The sequence below is a fragment of the Varroa jacobsoni genome, unplaced genomic scaffold (genome assembly GCF_002532875.2).
Source record: "Varroa jacobsoni isolate VJ856 unplaced genomic scaffold, vjacob_1.0 scaffold_811, whole genome shotgun sequence".
Taxonomy (NCBI): Eukaryota; Metazoa; Arthropoda; class Arachnida; order Mesostigmata; family Varroidae; genus Varroa; species Varroa jacobsoni.
In genome coordinates, this window is record NW_019213713.1 from 3,807 (window position 1) to 30,549 (window position 26,743).

Genomic DNA, 26,743 nt, shown 5'->3' on the forward strand with positions numbered 1-26,743 from the left:
GTATAAAGGTAAACAAAAAATCTGGCCAAAATTTTGTGTGTTTCATGTTTACCTCGGCCCAACGCTTTTCTTCGCCTTCGACCGAGTCTTGAAGATTCTGAAGAATCTTTTCGGTTTTCGATAAAACGCTGGAATAATGTGCGTTTTCGGCGCGCAGTCTGACGCTTTCCTCTCGTAGCGAATCAAGCTGCAACAAGCGAAAATACAGTTCTTATCACTGTAACAGGGTTTTCTTTCGATTGCATAATTATGATTTTTTTTTTATCATGATGCCCATTTTGACCTAATTAGCGTACCATCACATACTGTATATATGCACTGCATGCAATCAAATCTCGAAAGCGTAAAGCGTTGCTAAACGTGATAGGCCAAGTTCGCCCGGTGGCTTCTAACACGGCGTGAATCTCATTCATGCTACGTGCACGGCTTTCGTTAACGACAGCAATCAACATACCTCCTCCGAGTTCTCTTTCGACAGTAGCGCAACGTGCGCTTGTACTTCCTGTCGTGCGGCAGCCACAGCGGCGTCCTTGGCGGCAGTAACTTCTTGCAATTCAGCTTCAACAGTGGCATGGCTTCGGCGTAGCGACTCGATTTCAGCCTTGACCTTATCTGTCTCATCGGCGAGAATAGTAAGTTGAGCTACGAATAGAGAAACAAAATTTTCACCATCTATATCTTTTATGGAAGTCTGGGCGGATTTCGGCAGTCCTTCCAAAAGCGATTTCCTCTCTTTGCTTTGTTCGGCGTGTAAATCACGGTACTTCTGTTCGACCTCGTTCATCGCTTCAACAGTGGCCCAGTTTTTTTCATTCAATTGGTTGTTGCGAGTTCTGAGCTGTTCAAGTTCGTCCTTAAGCTTGGTCGTCTGCTGGACCAAACGATCCATAGCGCCCGAGCTCGCCTCCTGAGCGCCCCGAGCGGCAGCAATCTCTTTTTTCGATTGGTCCAACTGCGTCTGCGTGTCCCGTAGGGTCTGCTGAAGTTTAGCTACTTCCGCCTCTGTCTGTTTCAGTCGGCCCTCAAACTGTCTTTTTTCGACGTCAAGCTGATCGGAGCTCGATTTACGAATCTGCAATAAGTGGTAAGTTTAAATGCAGATTCACTTCAGAGTTTGAATTTAGTTGAAGTTGAAAAAACTGCAGTTATTTTACGGCGAAAACTTACTTACCTGAAATTTAGGCTTAGGTGAAAAAAAAGGTACACTTACATAAATATGTGTACCTTTAGTAGTATCTATGATATGATACCTATGATACTATCTATGTATATGTCATCAAGTTCCGTGAGTACCTTCTCAAGTTCTGCGCGCGTTTGATCCAGTTCTAACCTGGTTTTCTCCAACTCCTTACGAGTCTGCTCCATCTCTGCGGTGGCATTCTGCGACAAAGCTTCTTTCTCCGATGTGGCGATTTCCTTTTCTCTGTAATCGAACAACCCGTATAGTGTAGCACCCGACAGAAAAGGGTAAAAACAAGTCGTTCGTGAGTCTCTCCCCAGCCTCATACAATCATAGCATAGTAAACAAACACTTGCGTGGGAAGAAACACCACTAAATCAACAAGATGCTTCGGTTTGCAGTAAGAATTGCAGTAGCAGACTATTAGAGGACATCGAAACCAAACGTTTGGAACGGCAGCATGGACAGAAGTTATACATTTTCAAGAAAAAAATAGCTTACCCAATGCCGTACACAACAGATCATACTGAAAAAGTCGATCTGATATCTGTTTGTTTACTAGCCCAAGGTTTACTGCTGCAGATAGTAAGGATTTCAGTATAACGATCGAGTGGGTCCTAATCACCTTCGGAATAGACATTCATATGCGCCTTCGAGAATGGTTCTGTCACTGTCAAAATGGTTCTAAATATAATTAGACAGGAGCTTTGAAACCTTCCTGACTTTCTATGAATAATTTGATTCAATCCTATATAAAGTGGCTTGGAAGAAAATGTGACTCGATCCACCTGAGCGTGAAGATCAAATAGCGCTTAATCTTTTCAACGTACAGGCAATCAATCACTGCTGAGTTTGACGGGTAGAATCACTACCCGTCAAACTCAGCGGTAATTAAATTAATAGGCCTTAAAACTTTTCACTAACATTCCCTTCTTGGCTCTCATAGTTACCGCGTGAAGAATGGACCAGCCAATCGACGCTAATGAAACCATTTCGCGAAGGCTGTAAGCAGGGCTTGGTAGTTAGATAGTTCGAAAAGCTTGCCGCTAGCTTAAACAGTAGGAGATCTCTTAACGAAATAGCTCACCAAAGGTAATGTTATTTTCACCAAGAACTAAGCTATCTAATTTTCGATACGTCAAGAAAACAACCGACATCTTCGATGAGGTAAGAAAATAACACAAATCTTCGTAACCATCGATTACTCTTTTATGGATATAACCTTTCGAGTCAAAATATACACAACTTACCAATCATACGGAGATAATACAATATATTTACTTTAAATTATAGACACTAAATAACGTGTTGGACCTAAATTACGGTGCATTTAGACATGGAGCGTCCCACTCGAGAAACATAGTAATAAAAACGTGATAAGCTTGGAACTATTTGCCGATGTGTTAAACGTGATCGAAATAAACATATAGAGCGCGGCATGCGTAACTTCCGACATACCTTTTAATAGTAGCTTGGAGCTCGTTATTTCTTGCTTCAAGGCTGTGTATCCTGGATCTTAGCTGATCAACGGCTCCCTGTGTTTCTCGTAATTGATCCTCAACACGCATGGCCCTCTGGGTTTCAGCGTTAAAACGGGCCGCTTCTTCCCTGACTTTGTTCTCAGCGGCTAATAGAGCACCTTGCGTTTGGCTACATCTACGCGAGGCAAAAGTACGAAGTTACTGTTAGAAACGGGACTTAAACAGTTGGATCATAAAAATCCATTGAAAATTTTTTAATCCCAAGACACATAGATTATGTCATTGCTTCAATGTTATTTGCAATATAAAATATAGGGTAAACGTAACCTGGTTTTCCAGTGAGCCATTTCGGCATGAATTTCTTTTCCTCGGGCCAACGAATTGTTAAGCTGCTCGCTTAAATGTACAACCTGGTCTTCCTTTTCTTGGAGATTTCGTTTAAGTTGTTGCATTGGATCCTGGCGAGTGCTTCGCCATTCCTTCGAGTCGTTCTGGTGATTCAACAAGGCGTCCACGAGGTGCTGCAATTCACGGAGGCGGACACGTCGAAGACAACAGTGTATTACGACTAAATTTGTTTTTAATTATCCGACCATGACCGGAGATGTTGCCAAATAAGGTAGTTACAGGTTCGCGGTTGCGTTTTCTAGGAAACTCGTTCATACTCAGATATTATACATACATGTATTTTCGGGCACAATCTCTGGACTCCAGACCTTGCAGACACAGTTCACAAGTGCTGATGTTACCTGAATCGTATCCTCGCCCATATCCGGCGGCAGCTCGTTTTGCTCGATTTGGTTGATGAGCTCGCGCAGTTCTTTCTTCGAGAATACTTTACGCTCTTTCCGTCCGCCAGAAGCCTCGTGCTGTGGAGAGCATTTTTTAACAGTAGCGGGCGAGACTACAGTTGTTCCACCGGATAACCCGCACACACTTTCTACGTTTTCCTTTTTAGTGGCACCCTGGCTCAATTGCTGCTCTTTTGATGTCTGTTGTTGCTGCTCCTTCTTTTTGGGACTAGCCACTGTCTGAGGAACTTTATCTTCTTTAATGAGTTTCTCGTCCTTCTGTTCCTTCGCCTCCTTGCTCGAGGCTTTTGAAGACAAACTTTTTGCAGGTGACTGCTGCTTCTTGTGATGCAACTCAACCTATTAAAATGATTGTCATTAGCGAAGACCTTCTCAATGATACAATAAAAAAAAACATCATTTTACTTTTTTGGTGCACAGCTCGTTCGATTCTTGTTTGTAGAGTTTCTCGTTTGTTGCAGAAATTAATCAAATGACAAAGTGGCAAGTTAAATATCACTTTCATCGGAAGGAGGTGTATGCAGCATATCACTAGTCAGGCAAAGACATTAACTTCACGTGTTCAGCGATGCGCCTTCATTCGGAAAACGCATGAATAATGGGCACATAATCCCTTCACCAAAAGCAGATTAATAATGCATTAATATTCATTATTCAAAGCGATCGTTTCCGAAGTCATCAATGAAGAGCCTATACAATTAAGAAGTAGAGCGCCGGACAATACTGCCGTGATTTATGTTCTATCCGAGCCATCATCCAGTCGCATTTGAGATACAAAGAGGACAACTCCTTACACAAATACACTGCGGCCCATATGGCCCAAACAAGCAGATCGATAGTTCCTTTCTACAGTCGGCGGAAATTTCAAAACACATCACAAAGGTTCGTATAAAAACACATGATCATCGATGTCATGCCGAGTTCATCAATCTAGCGCAGTATGTGAGTCTATTTAGGGCCAAAATAGAATACGGACGAAACGAATTAAATTGATGAAACCGTTAGAAATGGTGGCCCTCCCTGAACAAGAACTCATTCCGCTTGAGCGGCTGATTTTTAGCTGGATTTTCAGCCTATCGATGCGCTATCAAGACATCAATTTAGAGAGTGTACTTTATCGCAATGGTTTTTGTAGTCAATTGGCTACAAGTGTTTGTGGCTGGTACGGAGTTACGCGACGCCGCGCGGAACCACAATACCGAGAGGCACAGAGTCACCCACCTCGTCCATGGGCCTGAGATCCTTGAACGAATTAGACCTGACGAACGGCACTCTGCTGGTGACTGTGACATCGTTCGACGTCGTCGTCTCTCCTGCGGCCGAAATCGACACTTCCGAATGCACGAGGATGGGTCTACCGGGCTGTCGATTGCTCGCTAAAACTTTACCAGGTTCCACCTAGTCCAGTGACATGGTGTTACGGATGATGACGGGCAAAATTATTCCGGGATAGATCAAGACAGGAGGAAAGCATTATGGGAAATGGAAAGAAGTCAGTGGCAGAAAGACAGACAGGTCAGTGAGATGATACACGATCGAGCAGTCACATAGCACGGCCTGCTATGCAACCAGCAACAGTCACCGATAAGGACGGCGGTAGGCACACAGAAGGACAATAGCATCGTCTTGAAAATCAACAAGCACACTCAAAATTTGTTACATAGGCAATAAATGCTGCGCGATCAGTTCGTCACGTGGGATAGCGAAATAACACATCATGAACCTCTAGCAAATAGAAGATCTGCCCTAAAGCTGAAGTTCTAACTGGCAAAATACACACCTACGCAAAGACCTACATTCAAGCAGCAGTGAACACTGCCTCATGGCAGTTATGACAAACCTTTCTTCCCTTTCAGTTGGTACGAAAACAATTTTTCTAAACAGGTGAATATATACAATTATAGTTTCTAGAAACAGCGAAGTAAAACTGCCAAAAATCTTTTTGCACAAAATCCACTACGAAGTGACCTATTGACTTACTGACGTTCCGCATAGGTTACGTAGTCAACTAGAATATATGCTTTCGCTTCAAGCTAAAAGTGTAATTTGCACTTCAGCCCTATGATTCATGCACTTCGCGCTGTCCTCATGCGTGACTCAGGTCGCCTCATCGTTTATGTATTAAATATCAATTTGCGACTGTTGCATGTTTTGCCATGCACAACTTCTGTTGCGTTCCATTACTGGTCGCTAAGCCTAGTTATTCACTAGGGTAACCAGTGGGTAAAAACTTACGACCCAATAATCGTACGACTGTACGTCACGACATGTTACCGGCTGTTTGTTTTGGCGCGTACCTTTGGTGGCTGATCAAGCTCGACGAGTTTCACGTCCTCTTTCTCAGCAAAATCCACGTGTTCATGATGGTGATGAGAATGGTGCTGTTTCAAGCCAGCTACACCGCTGGGTGTAGCTGCGCCCAGCGCAGAGTCCTTGGCTGTTTGAGTGCGAACATTTATCGCAGGATTTGGGACGGAGCTGTCGATCTTATCTTCGATTGCGGTCTCCGAACCCGTCGAAGTGGCCGTCGGAGAGGCCGTGGCACTTGCCTGAGTCGGCGTTGCCGATCGGTCCTTTTTCTCCTTGGCTTTATCCTTGTTTCGCTTAGTTGGTTTGTCTTTCCTTTTTTGTTTCGGCTCATCCATGGCCTGTAATTGTTTTTTGACACAGTAAACAAAAATGTTAGCGCCTAATAGGATTTCGTCCACGTATCAAACAAGGCTGTTTTAACGAACATAATAACAGAACTAAAACCAAATCCTCTTCACCATAGACGGATTCTACGTTCATATAGTATTTGCCTTGGTATAGTATGCAATCACTTAGTTCTCTCAGACTCCCACTAGACCATTTTTTTTAACATCCCTTGAATTTGTTTTAGCCTGCCATGGAATTACGTGTGAGCACCATGAACACTGCCACCATGAAAGCGAGTCCCTTCCTTAACATCAAGGACAGCGGATCCATTTAGAGGAAATGAATTATCTAGAACAAAGAAAATCCCTCCGTTCAACATACCAAAGACGAAAAGAAAGACCCAATACCCTTACATATAGAACAGTTTCAAATACTCTACGTCCACAAAACCAGGCGACAGCACAGTCATTCACTGATTTGGTCTCCAGTTCCCTCCTTAGGACACCTCTCGTATTTCTGCTTTATACCCACCATTAGTTGTTCACGCTGTTTTCGAAACACTTCCTCGTAGTTGGTTCCAGGACTCATGCGGAAGACCAAGAACATAACTCCGGCGAGGACGGATGCAACCGCTACGGCCAGAACCCCTACAGCCCCCGGCCCGTGGCCGAGTCCCACAAGCGACTCCATCCTGAATAAAAGTCTGATCTTCTCGATCTGACAGGTCACAGACACAAACACACACACACCTGTTTTCAAATGTGTACGACGCAGCCTTGTTCCACCTCCAGTCTGCCTCAGTCGCGGTTAAGGATTTCTAATGCACAACAATAATACAGTACTCCTGTTTTCGTAGCAGTTGGTTAGATCGACTCCGGAAAAGTTACGATAATCGTTTGAATTTTAGAGCTGTGTTGTGACTTGCAGGCGTGCGGCTTTCGTTAATAGACGGGGCCTATGAAGCAGTTTTGCCCAGCGAACTCGCCCAGGAACAGGCCGATGGGACTGGTTACAGATAGTTCCTGTTTTATCTAGCTGAACGTTTGTTGACCTGGTCGCTGATGGCGGCCACAGTGTCCAGGACGATCGTACCAGCCAGAACAGCAGTGAAAATAGAACGAAAAACTAATAAAAGCTAGAAAAACGTTTAAAAGCTATAATGCAGCCAGTACTGCCACATACGCTGAGATTAGGTCTGCTCTGCTTCTATTTCTGAAATACGATGAAGGGAAAGCAATAACAAAAAAAAGTAACGTATTACAAAATGGAACGCACCATAATAACATATCAATATACCTGTAATTCGAGGCTTGTAAAGAGCACAATCGATGCCTACACACATTTAAACAGCTTTTACGGAGCGAACAGACAAATAATAACATTCTTTGTAAACAGAGCCGACTGATGTTACTCGCGGCTGCGAGTCATTTTTCTTATTTGCGTATTTTCGTTCCGTATGTAGACGATGTCACCTCTCACGCCGCGGAAGCCATTCTGGTCGTTGGCGTTTACCACAACTGTGTTGCCATATCGAGTAGTACTGATGGAGATTGTTTTCATTTTGCGAACAATAATAACACCAGCAACGAAACAATGCTACGAAGTAACATACAAATCTATACCGTAGGGTCGAATTATAGTAACGCTGCTAAATGCTAACAGATGACGTAATAAAGCTGCGAAAAAAAATGTGTGTTTAGCCGCTATGCTCAGCGGCGACTGGCTATCACCCGTATCTGTTCTACATGCTACAGTTCAGGTCATTCCAACACCTCAAGGATAGACATGTTCATGATTTCGTACGACTGACGAGGGTGGCGTACTTCACCAGAACCAGTGACTGTTTCACCCGATATAGCCCGCCCAGTTATATACTATAGCCAGTTGGCTTCGGTAAGCGCTACGGAACCCGATCCGTCGATGCAGAGTCATGTATCTCTTACTATTAAATGCTAGCGAATTACGCGCATGAGTCCAAAGCGTTCACCCTTTTCTGTCGATTACATTAGACGCACATAAGCGTTTGGCTAAAGAAGCCCGATCATGTTCCTCATTTCGCGGTACATTCACGCGATTTTTGTTCAGATCGCAGTACGCGGTTCCATTGCTATTGCATCAGAGTATTCTAGTGACTCGTTGTTTTCCGAACGTATCGAGTCCACTGCGGCTGGGTGTATTTCGTAGCTCAGATCCGGCGGGGTGAACTTCTCCAAGAACAAGATAAGCACTCTTTTCGTTATTTCACCTCTAATATCTTTTATACATGACCATAGGAGGAATTGTTACTACTGTTGAGTTTATTACTAGGTCGAAGATTGCAAATCCCTCAGGACCCGTTCGTAAGGCGCCTCCTGGACAAATAATACAAATACACATTTAACTAATCTACTAACCAAAAAGGAAAAGTTCCCGCCTCAGTCTGCTGAATCTGTACCTTTATTCTCGAGTTGACCTTTGCTATGGCACTAATATACAACATTACAACAATGACGGCAGTAGCAAATCTTCGAGTTAATTTGCCGTCAGTTCTTCGAACATGTGCGCGGATATCGATTTTCGAAGTTCATTTCGGTCAACGATTCAAGGGCGACCGCTGTGTCGAGGCCACTGTCCGGCGCTCAGCACGACAGCAACAGCTGTGGGGGTCGCACATGTGGAGTCAGACCACTTCCGGATTTACCGATTCCCGTCACTAGTTTCGGCCGTTCAGTATTAGTTGCGAACACTACTACGAGTAGTCGCTCATGGGGCACTGCTCGAATGGAGCAGCTACGTGACCTAAGACGGAGATGAAAACAGCTACGATGAGAAGAGCCTGACGATCGCGGCCTGTCGCAGACAGCAGCTTAACTTGGCCCGGTCCAGCTTAGCTTAGTCGCCTGGCCATGGACGCAGCCGCCGGCCCACGTCCTAGTGCGGATGCAAGTGTATCATATTGCTAGTACTTTATGCGCTTTTCATTAATGAAATTCGTAGATTTCGGGGCTACTGTTCGAGAAATTCATACTTTGTCCACGGGTCTTCTTCGTCGACTGAGCGTTACAACTATGCAACTAATTATATCGAAAGTTACTTTAATATCGAAATAAAGTTAATACATGGGTTGTAAACATCCAGAAATCTACTGATTTTTATGATTCTATTAATGAATCAATAACGTTAACTGAAAAGATGGCTACGTCGAAGCTAGTTGTAAACTGATGTTGTTCCTTCACGAAGCGGCGCCGATATCATGCTTTCTATTTGTCAGACTATATTAAATATTTTTTTCATCTAACGTGTGACTAGGCAGCGGTAACTGAGTGTTTGTGCCAACTACAGAAAATCAAGCTACAGAAACAAAAGGAGTTTTACCTTTCATTCTCTCTTATAGCAGCAAATAATTGGACTGGCAGTGGCTCGGTCATCGAGCGGTTCAGGCACCGTGCGCTTGCCACACCTAAGACTCCGCAACCTGAATAGAAGGCCAACTCGGGATGACCTATCGACGATGCCGTAGGCCTCATATAGTGAATAAACACTGGAGGAGCGATAGAAATAGCCGGTTGAGAAAGGCCGACCGTGCTCGCTAAACAGGAAACAAAGCTTAAACGAAGCCTCACTGCTCCGGCGGCACGATATGGAAGGGGGCATCTATTCGATTGATAGCAGAGGTGCGAGCACCAACTACCGTAGTGCTGTTTTGTTATCCTTGCGAAGATTTGCTGCCCTGGCATCACCTCTCCCTCCGATGCTTTTCATCGATTCCTTACCACCATCAATCACTTCAGTGTTCGTATATTAATGGTGATAAAGATGATGATCCTGACACCGCCCGCTGCTTCGAAGTTAGAAGAAGAGGTAGAACTGCCCCGATTAGTCATAGCGAGAAGTAGCAGCAGTAACATTATTAGGTAAGGCTATCAGGGTCTTCGCGATATTCTCTATTGTTCAGTTATACTGGTATCCTATTCACTAGTTGAGGTGTACTAGCCTAGTTGTTACTAGTATTATTAGAAATGTAACATCAACAGTAATACTAGTAACGTTACTACTTTCACACAAACAAAGGCGGTGTCTATACAACCGAACCGTGCGATATGGCTTGGTCGTGTAAACCTAAACGGAACCTTAACCTGCTAACCCTCCGATACGGTTTAATCGTCAAGCGCGGCAGGGTGATTCCAGCAGATCTGTTGTAGCGTCGGTTATTCTCTCCAGCTCTGCTACTACACTTCATGCGCTATGTGTCAAAAGAACGATTTCCTTAATATAATTGTAACTATTAACCTGTTTGTGTGTGCTCAATAGAATAAAATTTGTTTATATTTACAATATTTGTTTAACCTTATTCGATCGTATATTAACGGAATACAAAAGTTCCAAAGCTTCTATAGTTCGCTGCCTTAATTGTGGCAGAAGCTTCACAGGCCAATATGAATGGTCCAGAAGCGCAGAGAGACACATGAGTGATTGTTCCTACAATTTGCTTTTAAAAAACCAAAATATAAACGATAATATAGTGTGTCACACAAAATTAAGCGTACTTATCGTTTTCAACCTCTACTCGTTAACTGGCAGAGGCCGAGTTGGGGGTCATCTGAACTAGAGTTATCAAACAAAAAGACTGCAGCAGGGATACACGCTCGTTGGCCATCGGCAGCGAGCTTATCAATCAGCCCACGAAGTGTATATCAATTGCCTGCCACCGTGTCCTATACACACATGTCCGACCGGTCTGAATGTTTTGTCGCTGACGTAACAGATTGGTGTTGTTGTAGACGTAGGAAGAAGCGTTTTTCGCAACGAAACAGCGCAATGCAATGCCACCAGCAACCAGCGGAAAGGATGATCCCGTTTCTTTTAGCAAGAACAGCCCCTCTTATAACATAAATATCACTTACATTTTGCCGAGTTCACTTCAATGCGTGCTACGAAATCATTACAACACGCTAAGGTCTGTTCCAGTCCGATTATTGAAGCTTCTCTACTAAGTCAGTGCCGTTGTGAGACAAGCTGCGGTCATAAAGAGAGAAATCTGTGCTTTATTGGGCCGAGTCGACAACAGTGTTCAACTTCTGCAGATACCACATGAATCCTCTAAGCTACGGCTTTTTTGTAAGTGAGTGGCATGATCTGTAAATAGGCTCAATGAAACAGTGACGTCTGTTTCACGTGCTTTTCCATCAATGATTCTGTGGAAATCATCGCTTCCATCAGCTAACCAAAGTCCAACACACTTTAGAACACGTTTATAATTGCGCCGGCAGCCGTAAGTCGCCAACTCGACATATGTATCGACCCGTATGATAATATACATTCTTTTTGTTACCCTGTCTAATGTCGTATGTGTTACGTTCCAAGGTAAACGCTGGCTACCGTTAGGAATTACTTGTCGTCGATGATCGGTTGTCGGACATCTACACCTGCCCACTACGATCTATAGTAATCATATTTCAACCTGCTGTTTCAATACGAGCCTCGATATTCGAAAGTGATTTCGGGTGTCCAGTATTACTGACTACGACATTTATAATAGCAATAACAGCAGTGGTAAAAGTAACAAAAACAACCGTCAATAATTACCATTATTAATATTATCACTATTATCGTTGTCAATTTATCCTATTACTACTACGCGTACTAGTTTTATCTTTTTCATGTAACCAATCACCTCCAATGACCATTCTAGGTTCGTACTATCATCACCATGGGCATCTCCCACGACACGAGACGTGCCCGTCTAAACAACGACAGGTACCACATACGTCTGTTTTCGTTGCTGCCGTTCTGCGTTTCCTGCTGATTCCAAGCGAGTCCCCAATCGAATGGCCTCCATTCCGTTTGGACCCGCCGGTTCCAAGAGTATCGCCTCCGTCACTGGCAGCGCGACACGACCACGACGACAAAGGTCACATTCACTGACTACAGGTGCTGGCGGGCCCTGTCGGCCAATACTTAGAGGCACTTAACCAGTACACATCGCTACTTTACGAAACAAACACATTGCCACGTCAACTGATGAGACACGGTGGCCGCCACTAAACTCGCCGTTGAATGGAAGCAGCGCTACCAATACCGATGGCCAGTGTGGCGGCGGTATAGACCGTCCTGTCGCAGCGGCTAGACTAGAAAAATAGAGGCAGGATCAGCGGTACTGCTACTGCTTTTGGCAATCCCTTGAAAGTGTGGCGACATACAGACGCGAAGACGAAGAATAACGGCACTCCATTCCATTGAACTCGTATTTAGTGGTTTGCTACCCGACCGTGTACCGTTCGCGCGTCTCGGTCTGTTCGCACAATTCACGAGATCATGAACTCCCACTCCCGCCGTCACAGCGGCCGGGGCAATGTGGTACGACGGGAAATTCAAGCAGCGGCAACAATGACAAGGGTGACAGGTTAGCAAATTTATAGGGTAAATGGAAATAGAGGCGCCGCTGACGCTATGACATGCTAGTGTGATTACTGCTCTGAGCAAAAGCTAAGCTCACGGAAGTGACAACGAACTGTTTTCCACTGCAGGAGCTGCCAGTCAAAGCTAATCAGCTTCCTATAGGTAATGGCAAAAAAAAAGCGCATAGCGCAGTCAGCGCCCATCGGCGGCGGCGGCGGTGTGCCTATCCTGTGTACTGTCCACGTGCACGCAGAGCAAAGGTTGTGTTACGTCATATATTACGTTGACCACCCTGTGGAGATACAGAATTAGAAATATGGCTAACTCGGCTATTCCTGAGTGATGGTTCGAAGTGCTGCGATAATAATCTTGTAGCAATAGAACAGGGTTGGAGACCGGATCCTATGTTTATGATAGTGTTCGTAATTGTCGCTATCTCTAACGCGCACCGCAACGTGGCCACTAATATCAATACCGGCAGCGGACTTATCTCACAGATATTTCCAGTGTGCGCCAAAATGATTCCGAGCAATATAATAAAAAATTAGAATCACCCCAATTTCCTAGTAGCACAATTGATCAGTGCTTCTATTGTTACTACAAATACGAAATGAAAATAAAATGCTTACTTCAGTCTCTGCTTAATATATATTTAAGTAGAAACTGATGTGTATATATATATATGTATATATATATATATATATATATATATATATATATATATGTAAGCAGGTATATATCCGCAAACATGGCCTTTTTTTAAGAGTTAAAAACATTAAAAGCAGAGGCGAAACTATGTAATTTCGCATCTCGTTATGAGAGCACTGACTACTTAGGCACATGTGGGGGGAAAGCAACAATAAGGCTACTCCACTGACCGCGTCGTCTACACTAGGCCGATACGTTTGGAAGAAGGCTAGCTAGTTTCGTGCCGTTTGGATAGAAGAGTTAGTCTACCGATACGATAGAGTAACTATTACCTGCATTTAACAAAAATGTCTAACAAAAGCAAGGCGAATCAGTAATTTATTTGGCAGCTACTGTTGACACGTTTCTGGTAAATCGAAACGCTCGTCTATTCTTTAGAAGGAAGCTTGACTAACGCCATAAAAATCTCGAACACGCCGCAAGCGATTTACCGCAGCTGCAACTGGAAGTTTTCTATTTGACTATGTAATACCAATAAGTTTTTTTTCAATTATCAATAACGCTCAAACTCGCAAACTCTGGATTCTATAATCCCACTGCGTAACTTTCTGCTCACTACGTACAGAGCTGACCATCAGCGTTGTCTATAGTTTCTCTGAACCAATAGTTAATGGTAAGTGTTGGGCGTAAAACAAACATTTTAGTATTGTCCATAATCAAGTAGTATTCAAGCTAAGCAAAGTTACCATTTCCGCAAAGAAAACAAAAATTACTGCCGAGGTCAAGTTCTATTGGCCGATAGAAGGGTGCACGTTAACTTCCGTATACGCCATTAGTTCAATTTTCACATCAACCAACACACATACTCGATATTTTCGATATAAAGACAAATAAATTGAGTCGAACCCCTCACAGCGGACCATACGCGGCTTAAAACGTTAAAAATTTATGAACGGGACACGACCACTAAACTATATGGAAAATAAAGTAGCCTGCTGGAATCATATTCACCATAACAACCAACTAATACTACTATAACAAAAACCGTCAGTAAACAGAGGCCAGTTAAAGGCTTGAGTATCGGTGATCAGTGCGCTTTGCCCTCGCGTCGGACCGTGTTGTTCAACGATAAATTCAACAGGTGGCATTTATAATTGTACTGAAATGTCACTCTATATAGTTGCCAATCAATCATCGCATAGCGCCAGCTGTGCCGGTTAGGGGCATAGCTGACGCTAATTCTATGACATTAACAGGAATTTGGCGATACTCAGGGATTTCAGTAACAACACCCCGTCTTACCAGAGCAATCCCATCTGATAGAACCTACCGAAATGGCAAAACATGTGTTGATGCTCTAGCGATATAAATATCACTAGAGCATCAACACATGTTTCTTCTTGTTAGTCTTAAATAATCGTCAACCATTCGCATGTATTTCACTATCAAAAGTCAATATCACTGTCTACTTCCTGTCTTAGAACAGAACTGACACAAAGGAACTGAAACAGTAATAATGTGCGGTACACGGGAAACAATTCTAGAGATTAAGACTAAAAGCCATCAACGAGATCAACGAGAGATCAACTCGAGATAGAGCCCCTAAATTAAGTAAATTGACAACAACATTGATCATACCACCTCAAAAATCAAATAACCCACTCAACAGCTAAGGTATGCTAATCATAAATGTTAAATTAATTGATGTTAATTAAGTTCAGTTAAAACGTTGATTTTAAAGTCATATCTGCGCAGATAAACGAAGACTTTTTGTTACAATGCCAGCTTCGCATTAAGATTCACCGACTTTCTACTGTTCTGCTGCTCATCAACACGATGAGAAACGATCACTGCTGTACAGCAACTTCACTAGTACAGAACAAGCTTCAATAGTCCACCTTCTTGCGGAGTAGCAGAGGTCATCAGATGCATCCCGATGTGGCTGAATATCGCATCGCTCGAAAAAGCAACGCTTCGAATACCGACATCTACCTGGCGGTACTTCATCGCTGTTTTTGTTAAAAAAAAAAAAAGCACACCCTCGACAATATAAGGTCACAACTAGCTAGTAAGGAGCAATAATACTCGTGCTAGTAGCTATAGTCGAAGCTTGCTTGTTGCTATAGTACAACATGAAGGGGCACAGACGCATGAATCGACCAATCAAAATCCCCACAGCTCTTCGCTACAGGGAAAAGAGTCGCCTACAATGTGGCTCAGGCGAACATGCAGACGTCAGCCACTCGTTTTGGTTTTTAGCCCGGTTTGGTCGCCGGGGACATCGGCGGTAGCGGCGGCGTTTCCTGCGCCGGCATAGCGGCCTGCTTGTTCAGCATCGAAAACGCTCGAAAGGTCGCGACTGATTGACTGATTGTCAAGCCGCGATAACCCGACGCGATGTTTTGCATAACCCCTTGACCGACTCTCAGTCTATTACCCATTACATTTTCAAGTGGCGGAAATAACAGCAACAGTACAATGCAAAGCGCAGTACTAGCATTTACTTGTAAACACATAACTCATACATAATTCGTCGCGTCTTTCGCAGAACTCAGTTACAGCATGTTTATAGATATATATATACGGCTTAAGTTCAACGTGAGCACGTACTTTGATAGTGATTCTGAGTTCAGTATGCATGTTGTTTGTATTTTTGAACTACATCAACAAAACCGCTGGCTTCATGGCAGATTAACCTATTGAAATATACGCATGTAACCCCGTAAGTAATAAAACTTGGTTCTGCAAACAACTAATACTTGCTATCGGCTTGAGTTCGACCGTTGTTTTGAACGTGTTGCACGCTCCCTTCCTATACAAAATGGTGGTGTACAGGTTCCACAGGTACCTGAAAGATTCCTTCAGCATCAACGGCATCATTGTCGCTGTTATTGCCGTTGCCGTCGTTTTTACAGGGTCACCACGCCACCACCGGCACGAAGCACCGAATTACCACCGGCGAGCCGCCGCGAGCCAGCATTGAGCTGACCTGCCGCTGGCTGGCTAACCGATGACGGTGACGAGTCATTCCAGTGCGCGTGTACACATCCGCCAAGAAGCGAGCCAGCCAAACAGAGTTGTTCGAGACCCTGTCGCTGTCGTCGTCAAACAGACCGGTCCGGTTATTCGCTGGTTGTCTCGAACTATGGCTGCTGCTGAACAGAGTGGGACGACAGCGCCGGCCACGAACGGTATCTACTCCGGCAGGCTTCACACAAACAGGCACGGCGCTCCATGCCGAATCGACGCTGGGGCTCTTCGCTGCTGTTTGCTTGTTTATGCTGCTGGCATTGCCGTATGCTGCCGCTAGCTCTCTCGTCTGCACAGTCCAAACCACTGCGCTCCGACCTGAGAGTCGGAGGCCCTGGCCAACACAAGCAAGCATCGCCATAGAAATGTCTTTCTGCGTGTCAGGGCATGTGTGTGTGTGTTACAGTAGATCGACAGAGGAGCGGCCAGGCAGACTGACCGGGCCGGCGGTCGCAGTACACGCCAAAAAACACTAACGTGTTTGCTTGTGCTGCGATTCAAGCGCCAAACGTTATAAACACCACTATGCCATTACTAGCACTCTTACTGTCGACAATAGCGATGAGTATCGGTGGCCGCACCAACAGAAGCGCTGCACGAACCGACGCCACTCGATGGCACCGGGTAACGGCGCCTTCGACATCAACGGTATCGACAAGACTAATGGCAGCAGCAGAACACGCCATCGAGCACCCGAATACATGCGGATGCTGACAAGAGCCACAAAAGCAGCAATCGAGGCTTACGCAGGCAACGTAGTAATGGCGGCGAATCAGGTTCATCATTCAGTCTCAGTAGTGCGTCATCAGCATCGTCAGCAGCAGCGCCATTATGACGACCACGATTACAAAGCCTGCAACAATCAAAAGTCGTGCGTATTCCCGTGCCATAGAATCTTGTCCACGTTGGGGACAAGATCAAGTGCAAGTTATTGCTGCGTAGGCAACGGCAACCGGGACTTTCTGTGGCGGTCGTGGTGCTTCGGTCGACAAGCGTCAGCAGCGATAACAAAGAATTCATACAATAAATTTGTCGTACAGCGACACCTGCTTTGATCCTACCGGACAGAGACAAAAAGGCCTGTAAGATGCTAATAATGGTGTGGCGTAGAACGTAAAAGGCATAGTAATGCGATCAGAACTACATGTTCCCTGTAACATTGCTCTAAGCGGAACAGTATTAGCCAACCGAACACCGAAGAGACCACGTGTACTGCAGAATAATAATAAAATATTAAAACATCTTTAATATGCGATATAAGCTACCGTGCCACTGGATATAGGAATAGGACGCAGTCGACGAAGAAACTAACACCGACAGCGCTCAAGACAAAAAGCGTTTTTCTCAACGTAGACTAATAATGGTCCACGTTTTTACTTCTTTGCAACAGCTTAAAACCGTATTTAAGACCCTGTACTGATCTCAAACTGCCTTTGCTGTAGCTATGCAACACTGTTTGGCAGATATATCAGCTGAGTCAGGAGAAATCGGGAAGATACAAGTGTAAAACCCTTCGATTTTCTTATCGAAAAATCATTATTGCAAATATTTCCACGTACCTACAAACAGAAAGTTTCCGGTTAGGATTGGTGACAGCAGCGTGGCCACAAGATCGTCACCAATCGACCGACTACAGCAGCCCATAAAACGCAATGGGACGAGGCGAAGAAACGAATCACTAGACCTACAAACAAAGATAAGTTTTTCAAGGTTTTCATTTCGTTCACTCGTTATATCAGTGCGTATCTCTACATACCAGCAATTTGGCCTTTAATATTAAGCAGACGCCTGCACTAGTGGCAAAAACTGCATATAACTAAGCACCTAATAGGCCGACCGGCCTCCGATGTGATAGCAACATTGAAAAGAACTATTACGAACAACCATGAGGCCAAGAGTTTATTACCGTTCAATTGGCCGGTGTTCCGTCGTGCCGTGATAACACGATTGCATGCAGTAACCTAACGCCATTGCAAACGTACACTCACACAGAGACCCAGTTACTAAGAGGTAAGACAACGGTGAAAAGAACAACTCAGCACAAACTCGAAAGCGTTCCGATGGACTCAAATGTCACATGTCTATCACAAGACACATTATCATCAATGTCCTTCTCGTGCCGTTATAATAGTATTATTATATAAATAAGTTTAACATTACCAGTATTATTATCAAACATTTTTGTACAATTACTACTCGTTTGCCAGCTCTGAAGTGGCGACTCTGCTGTAGGACGCAAAACTGAGCAGCTAGGCGCGTCGCGATGCAGTACACGACACCATGCGGTTCCGTATCTTGAGAACAGTCGGCTAAACGAGAACGCAACGAGATTTCAGATGCAGACGTCCAGGCTGCTTTTAAGCCAACAGCACACAGGCCATGACCGGGGTTGGCTGCCGACATTACTATCGTTGCCATACCAATACGAGCGTAATGGCATTACCGCTATTTCCAGTATATCGCGGCAAAAATCACAGAAATGGCTATTGCTTAGAGCAGCAAGAGCACGCATGGACTGTCCGTCGCTCGACGGGCTTAATCGGCATAGCGAAATCGTCCAGCCGCTGTTCGACTGTCTGCTCTCTAGACGTCTATGCTTTCCCAGCGAGTATCTATTGCGCTTGTATGCAAAAACAAATGCGCACAGATTCAAACGTATGAAAATTTACATAAACACGTACCGTTGAAATTAACCATAAATATTACTATTACATTAGTTACATAGAACACAAATAGTTTACCTAAAAGGTTACATTGTATTAAACAATTAGTACATAGTGTTTTGGAGTGTTACTTAGAGAGAGAGAGAGAGAGAGAGAGAGAGAGAGAGAGTTTCTAGTATCGATTGCGTTAGTCGATACTCGGAAGAACGCACAACTTGACTAGATGATATGAACAACATTTGTTGATGCACCCGCCGCAAACACGCTTGAAGGCCGGTGAGCCGCGACCCCACAGTCAGCTATCGTGCTAGCAGTCGTTGAGGAGCGCTCGTCGCTGTAATAAAAAAAAAAACGGGCATCGCCGACTAGGAGCAACGCCTCCACTGCCATTCCGTTCCGTTGCCGCTGTCACTGCTACTGGCCGCTAGTTGATAATAACAGTAAGTCGGACGGTTGTCGTTGGGTGGACGAAGGGATCAACAAACAGGCCAACTCATGAATAGGCAGGAGCTCTCATAGCCAGATAGTTCAGTCTGGCTTAATTCAGACGGCCTGTCATTGCTTTACACCTATCGCACTCGTCATCGCCGTCGTTGTTGTCCTTGTTATTGTCGTGCTCAGTAGTTAATGCAGCACGGCGGTCATAGTGACAACTCTGTGGAGTGTTATCTCTTTTTGACTTTCTAATCGCTCGACTTACGATCATTCTTCGTAGCAGCAATGGCAATAGCGGTACGCCCACGCAGATCCAGAAGATGCACCTCACGATTGTAGCAGCGGTAACAAAGGCAACGGATAATCTGGGTTGTAAAAATGGTCACAGGTTCCCTAGCTGAGTCCTTTGCTTTTCGTTGTCCCTCGGCTCTAGCTTATTCAAGTCTGCGTCGACAGCGCAGTACTTCCTGACATCGTTTCACTATCGTGGCCGCTGCTGCTGTTGGTACTGCAGCATTGGTGTTATTGGCACTCTGGCAGTACGAACTGCCGCGAACGTGGCAACAGTCAAACAAGTTAAAACTAAGTTAGGAGCGATGGCTGATGGACGATTGTCGCGTCGGCGGTCACGTTAACGAGACGGCGGGGGCATGCAATGCATTCCTTTTCTTTGCGTGCTCTTCTAGCACGACCTCCGCCGCCGCGACAGCTATTGACAGCAGTGAAGATTACTACTACTGCTGCTGCTGCTAGGCGCAACTTGCAAAGAGCTAGAAAGAGACGACGACAGACAGCATACCAAAGGATTCACGCACACATCAGACCAATGACGATTCCTCGGTCAGGTAACCACTAACTAGTGAAACAGTTGGCTACAGCAAACTCTCAGAGAGATGATAGACCGAGACGACAGTGAGCGTTCGCGTTGTTGCTATTGACGTCGCATCAGCGGGGTGCATTGTGCACGATTCTTACCATGAACGGTTGCGGTGGCTTCATTCGCCTGGTGTACACGGCCAGACATACTGACAGGCCGACCGGTCTATGGACGACACACATACATACATGTCTTGAACTACGCTCCTGTTGCCGCTATTGACACGCCGAGTGATGCTGAGCCCACTGTTAGCGGCGCTAGCCACATTTTGTTGTTGTCGTCGTCCTCCTTATCGTGCTGGTGCTACTGGTATGGGTATATCACTGGCGCAGCAGCACCGGCTTCCCTGTCCTATGAGGCTAATGACAAAACTGAAGGTGGCCGTTCTCACAGTCGTATCTGTGTTATTACTGCTGTTGCTGATTCGATGCAGTGAGCCTGCAGCCGCGACGGAGACCATGGGCAAAATATAGTTTCCTGTTTGCTTGCCCATAGCGGCCGCAATAGCAGATCTCGATTGGTAACTGGTTGTCAACCAACCGGCAGCTGCAGGAGCAGCAGCAGCAGCAGCAGCAACGATTACAATCGGACACAGAAAGCCGTGTGGCGGTGTCCACGTCAGAGCGACGCCGAATTGTTTCCATCGTCTGGAACGCACTCCGTCAGCATTCAGGCTGTTCAGCACCACTTAAAAGAATATACAGTACGAGCCTGTCAAATTGGACTTACCGTTTTGCGACGCAATTATCTCTTCTACTTTGAATACCGGACTCCCACCTCCGCCACTACCCGATAGACACCCAGGAGAGCAGCTACGTGAAGTTGCGGCTCGGGACAGCCCCGCAGACAGCAAGCCGAAAAGGAGAGGGATGACGGCTAGGGGGCGATGTGGCGGGAAAATTCGAATTTGACAGCTCACGGTAAACGGACGATACAGGGACACTGCAGGTCGCTCAAGACAACAGCATTAGCGATAACGGAACTAGTAATGACACATCTATGACGTCTGCAACAACAGCAACTGTATATGTTGGTTTGCATGACGCGAAATTTAACGACCGTATATAGCGACCTAACGACCAACTCAGCGCAGAGCATTGGCCAATCCAGCTGCCCAACGTTGCATCCTTCCGACTGACAGGACACCGGCCCGTCTCAGCTACGTCTTTCGCCAAGGATCTACATAACCTGAACTCTTTTCCATTACATATGTAAAAGAGGTTACGCTCATCAACCCGAACTCTAGCTGCTGGGAGTATGTCCATCAGTGGTAGGAGTGACCACGTGTGAAAAGCTAACACGCAATGTTCGGGGAGGATAACGTTGAGTATGGTAATATGCACTTGACGCTAAATACCACAGAGCACAAGTGCCGAAGAGCGTTATGGTCAGTAATAAGATTCGATCTTGTGCTACGTCGCACTTCAGGCGCTAATGCGCTTCTGGCGTATTATAATGACGCCAAATAGTAGTTCAGACACGACCTAATAATAGTGCAGTGAAATTGTCGCAAATGCGCAAGGGAGCTGTAACATGTTTTAGCGATTACTTTATCGTGTAACGTTAAACACTATACAACTAAACTATGCACTAATCGTAAGACGTATCCTGTACTACCGGTTCTTAAGTCACGGATAATTAACATGGCATAAAAAGCTTACCAGTAACCTTTAACTCAATCTTAAGTTTTCGACACAAGTAATCTTAACTCTGCGTAGCAATACGTGAAGTTTGCTCGTCTATACTTGATTACCCTCTGCTTTTAAATTGTTCCTTATTTGATGACCGATTAAACGGACTTTGTTATAATGCATATTCTAAATGCTACGAAGTTAGCTATGATTGTCTGCAACCGTGGAATACGACTAGACGATCTGAAGTAGAAGAACACTTTTTTTTTTACATAAAGAAAGGGTACATAAGAAGTAGTTATACATAAAACCGAGTCGGAAAAGAGAAGGCACACTTTAAACATTCATTTTATTAGTGGGCCGTTCAAGGTAAAACATTAATCTCATGTTTGCTATGGCGCTGATTAGAATATAAACAGTAGTTCGATGTTTCGTGATATTTGAGATGCATTTGTGCACTTCCTGAGACCATTCGTTCAGATATCGTCACTCGGCCTTTCAACAGGCGAACTGCATTAAATTATTGAAAACAAAAAAAATCGAGTTGTTCATAAATATCTTTTACCTTGGAACTACAGCGGCAGAAACAGGTTGCGGTATAAATCTTAGGTTCAGTGAAGGTTATATTACTGGAAACACTGTGAGCCTTTGATTTAAAAATTCCGTTAAAGCATGGCGTCTGTCCCGACTTATGTCCAGGTAACGCAGTTTTCTGGGTCTACAAACGGCAGTATACAGCTTTCAGATAGAGGATTCGGAAGTATTACAGCCGGATGAAATAATGCAAAAATATGGATGAGATTGTGTACTGGCATGACGCTTTTTAGGGCTTTTTGCGCGGCTGTAATAGACAGCACCTTTCCGATAATCTTACGAGATGAAAAATCACGATCTTGAGACCATTCTCTAAACTATCTCAGCTTTTTAAAAATAAACCTGTTGCCCCGAGAAGGGCACAGTGGTGACGTAAACGGTTACCATGGACAGACTGGGTTGTATACAACATATTGCCAAACATGGAACATCTTCACGTTGCTGATACCTAAATACTTATATAACCTAAAATAAGGTCAACGAATGTCAGAATACTCTTTTCTTATACAGTATGACAAGCAAATCATGGCAAATCTGTTGACAGATAACTATGTGTATGATAAATTATTATATGTGATTATCTTTATCATTAATTCGAAATAAACGTCTTTCTAAATAAACCGTCCTCAGTGGACCATGTTTACCTTAGTAACAAAGTGAAATTTGCCAACATTTTCAAATGCCACCTTGTTGTAGTAGAATATAATTAATCTGTATCTAAAATTAGTTTATATCATGACGAAGCGTATCAAACTTTTCAATTAAGTGTCTCCTGCGACGTGAGTGAAGAAACATATCCTAGTATCGGACAGAGTGCCGATACTAGGATATGTTTGTTCAGGTCTCAAATGCAATGTTTACCTGGCGGATGATAATCTCGTGGAAGAAATTGCTGCATATATAGACGGATCATTCCGTATATATTATTCTATCGGTATTTTTTGAGTATCTACTACATATTATAGCTTTATTATATTATAATTATTCTAAAATAGACGTGCGAGCGATTGACTGTTTACACCGAAGGTTACTTCGTTGAGAGCCATTGTGATTATTTAAATTGCACTTCTGCTAACTTATAGTGTAGTTCGATCAACGCAGAGGCTGCTGCACACCAAACGTCGAAATTCAACTCCATTTATAATGATTATATAGGTTATTCTCATGTTAGTGATAATACGCGGCTTCTCCCCGAAGTAACTAGCCTACAGTGAGAATAAAGCCGGTCTGCAGCCATTGTTCATGGGACCCGCCCTTGATCGAATTTCTCAACATATTAACATTGGCAGACAAAGCAGTCCCTACAAAGCTGTACAGGGGAGTGCCATAGCTGCGCTAGTCACGTGCGTCGGTACAGAAAGGTCCTATAAGAAGAACAGGAATTAAAGCCAATTTAGGTTAGGTAGTTAGGTCTCGACCCTGAGTTTTGTCACACGCTTTGTCTTACAAATTAGTATTTTCCAGAAGAGGAGCATCGCTATTGTGGATTTGTCTACATCTGAGTTTAGTAATACAGCTAGATAGGCGGCTTTAGGAGGTGGGGATCTGTGTTCCTGCCTGGACACCATCCAACGAAGCGCTCTTGTTCTGGCTTGGTAAAAATACGAGCGGTCATTCTATGTTAAATTAATATTCATTATCAATTGAAAAAGAAAATGAAAACGCTTTTAGAGCCTCATTTGTTTTTTTTTTCTGTTGTCAACATTGGTCCTACTTAGCCTAGTACATTTTTTAGCGGTTCTACAACCCTGCTATCTCTGTTTTAGACGCTGATAGACCGCAAAATTGTCATTGTGAGAACTTTGGTTTCGCTTACGCTCAGATTTTTTTTGCGAATTATTTCTTCAAGCCCTAATGGCACTAAAGAGTGAAAAATAATAGGTGTTTCAGCCATTTGCCAAAGGAGACAATGATTCATGGGATGTACATAAATTCTACTAAAGTTTTACTTTTTTTTCTTTACTCAAATAGAATTACTTTAGTTTTGTATATAAGAGAAGTGTATAGTACCCTTCACCGGTCGCTCTAGGCACGTTTTAAAGACAATCACAGTGACCTTCTTTGCTAACGGAACGCTTGTCGATTAGGTTATAGCTGGTTTACCTCCTTTGTTTACAACTTCTCAGTAACCATATCGCTGAAGTCCTCTTTGGTGAAGGATTTTTCCTGTGAACCATGAAACGTGATTACAACTTTCTTGAGCGAAAAAGCCTGCTCATTCATAAAGAGAGCTTTGTTTATCACCATATTGTACAAGCTTCGCTAGATTGCATTGAAAAGCCACATGCGCACATATTTTGGTGTTCTCACGTTTTTATTCGGTTGAGTCTAAAAAAAAAGTATAACTTTTCTATAATACGTCTCAACATAAGTCTCTTAGCACGATCGAGAGAGCCCATCAATGGTGCTTGTTCGGACACAGCAGAGCTCTGCGTACTTCGAATCCAGCTCTACTTCTGTAGCTGCTGGTTTTCAGCGTTTTGCTTACAAGGATTTAATAATGATGAGTCTTTTTGTGGAACTGGTTAATTATAATGGACCAAACGACAAACTGGTCCTAAATTTCGTCTCAAAAATGTTTGACAGGATAAGAATTGTTTTACAGAAGTTAAACAGCGTAACGTTCTTTGTAGAAAGTTTTGTATTAATAGTGAACTGCCTTATAACTCGCCTCAAAGCTTTTAATTGTTCACTGATAGAGCAAGTTGTCTAGAAACCGTTACGAATGTGTATTCTACAATATAAACCCACGATGTTATTTGTTATTGGAAGTAGTTGACCAATACCCTTTCATGGCCAAGTCTTCTCTTAAATCTTTATTGTTTAGGAATATCATTTAAGGATAATAGAAATTCTGATATATGTGTTAGAGTATGCAGACCCACACTAGCAATTCCATACGCATTCATCTTTGTCAGGCCTATGTTTACCAAGTTCTGCGTGTTTTCAATCGAAAGTTACCTAGTGGTTTTAGATTTTGAAACCTAGTGGGCAATATCGAAGCACGCATTTCGTTCAACGAAGAAGCATCAAAGTACAGGTTTTTAGCTTTGAGAATATTCATATTTATATTTCTGGGCCGTCCGAAGTGATCCTTGAGCTGATGTTCGATTTGTAAAACTTCATTGTGTTTCTGTTACTGCCTCTTCGATTGTCTAAGTTATAGCATCTTTACTGCGTGTTCCAGAGCCCTGAGTCGTACCCGCATAATAAAACATCCAAAGAATATATGTATAAAATTTAATAATCATCTGGGCACTAATGTAAATAGGTGTGGAAACATAAAAGCTTTTCCAGTAGGAAACTAGATACTCTTTAATGGTGGTAATTTTGATTAACATACACAGTAGTTTCTGGAGTGTAATTTCTCTGGCGCACAGTACAGGTAATTTATATCGACCATCTATGACATGCGGTCCGCTCTAGAAGACACGGTTTGTACACAAGACTAACAGGACAAAAATAAGTTTCGGTACCACACTCGTCCAAACAAGGCGAGCCGTTGGTTTGTCCACATTGGGTTTCGAACAAAGCGCAAATATCAACACGTTTATATGGTCCACTATTGCCTAAGCGACCAACACAACCTCATAATCCCCGCAAGCTTCTCATGGGCACGTCCGTTTCCGAACCCAATTGAGTTTGACTAAGTTTCAAACCGGGTACGTGATCTCAGGAAGAATATATTTGATTATGACATAAACTATGCGGTGTTTTCTTTTCGCTTATTATCAATGATGGCTGTAATAGTCAGAGCAACATGGCGTAAATTACTCCTCTATGATACATGTACTACTATCAATCAGTCTCCATAATCTGACAACATCAATTCATTATTCTGTACGCTTCTGCATAAGACGACCCAGAAAGACCAAGCGTGGCTTTTAGTCGAGTTCTGCTGTAAAATCTTCATCAATATTTACTAATTGAGCAAAAGAATTCGTTTAAATGTTAGGGAATACATCTAAAGCCAGAAATTGCTGATTCAAATCCCATTACGCAATGTCGTAGCAAACATTTTACATTTACAAAGATTATTCCACTTTTCATATAAAACAAAAGCACTTTTAGGTGTTTTCGCCTTTTAAATTTTTTCAAATACCTGCAAAAAAATAAGATGAAGGAAGCCTCAACAGAATATATTATCCGTATCCGTCCAGTTCGGCGCAACGATTTTCTTCTTCGGAAGGGACATCAAAACTAACCATAAGTAATGATTACGATGTATTCTTTTGGAAATCGGTTCTATACGAAATTCAGCTGGAGGGTATTGTTTTTTACAATTTCGAACAAGGACACAAATTACCTACCAATCTAGTGCCTGATCCGGTTCGAGGATTCGTGCTCATATCTATGTTTCAGTTCTTGACTTATGAA

General features: G+C 43.6%; 2 protein-coding genes across 10 annotated transcripts in view; one reads left to right on the forward strand and one right to left on the reverse strand.

The window, feature by feature from the left end:
• Positions 1-52: 52 nt before the first annotated feature.
• On the reverse strand, positions 53-23,099 carry LOC111263993 (uncharacterized; the record flags this gene model as incomplete). 9 transcript variants are annotated; one of them, XM_086969896.1, is given in 10 exon segments in its annotated part: positions 53-187; positions 455-1,072; positions 1,294-1,423; positions 2,639-2,836; positions 2,989-3,182; positions 3,411-3,812; positions 4,695-4,871; positions 5,771-6,121; positions 6,642-6,827; positions 20,871-23,099. In XM_086969896.1, coding segments are annotated over 9 exon segments (2,364 nt in total), but the record flags the coding sequence as incomplete, so codon positions are not given.
• The window catches only part of LOC111263995 (uncharacterized), a 17,566-nt gene continuing 8,741 nt past the window's right edge, over positions 17,919-26,743 (forward strand). Inside the window, exon 1 of the mRNA XM_086969901.1 lies at positions 17,919-18,176. The gene's annotated coding sequence lies outside the window, so the exon portion shown is untranslated. The remainder of the gene's footprint in view (positions 18,177-26,743) is intronic.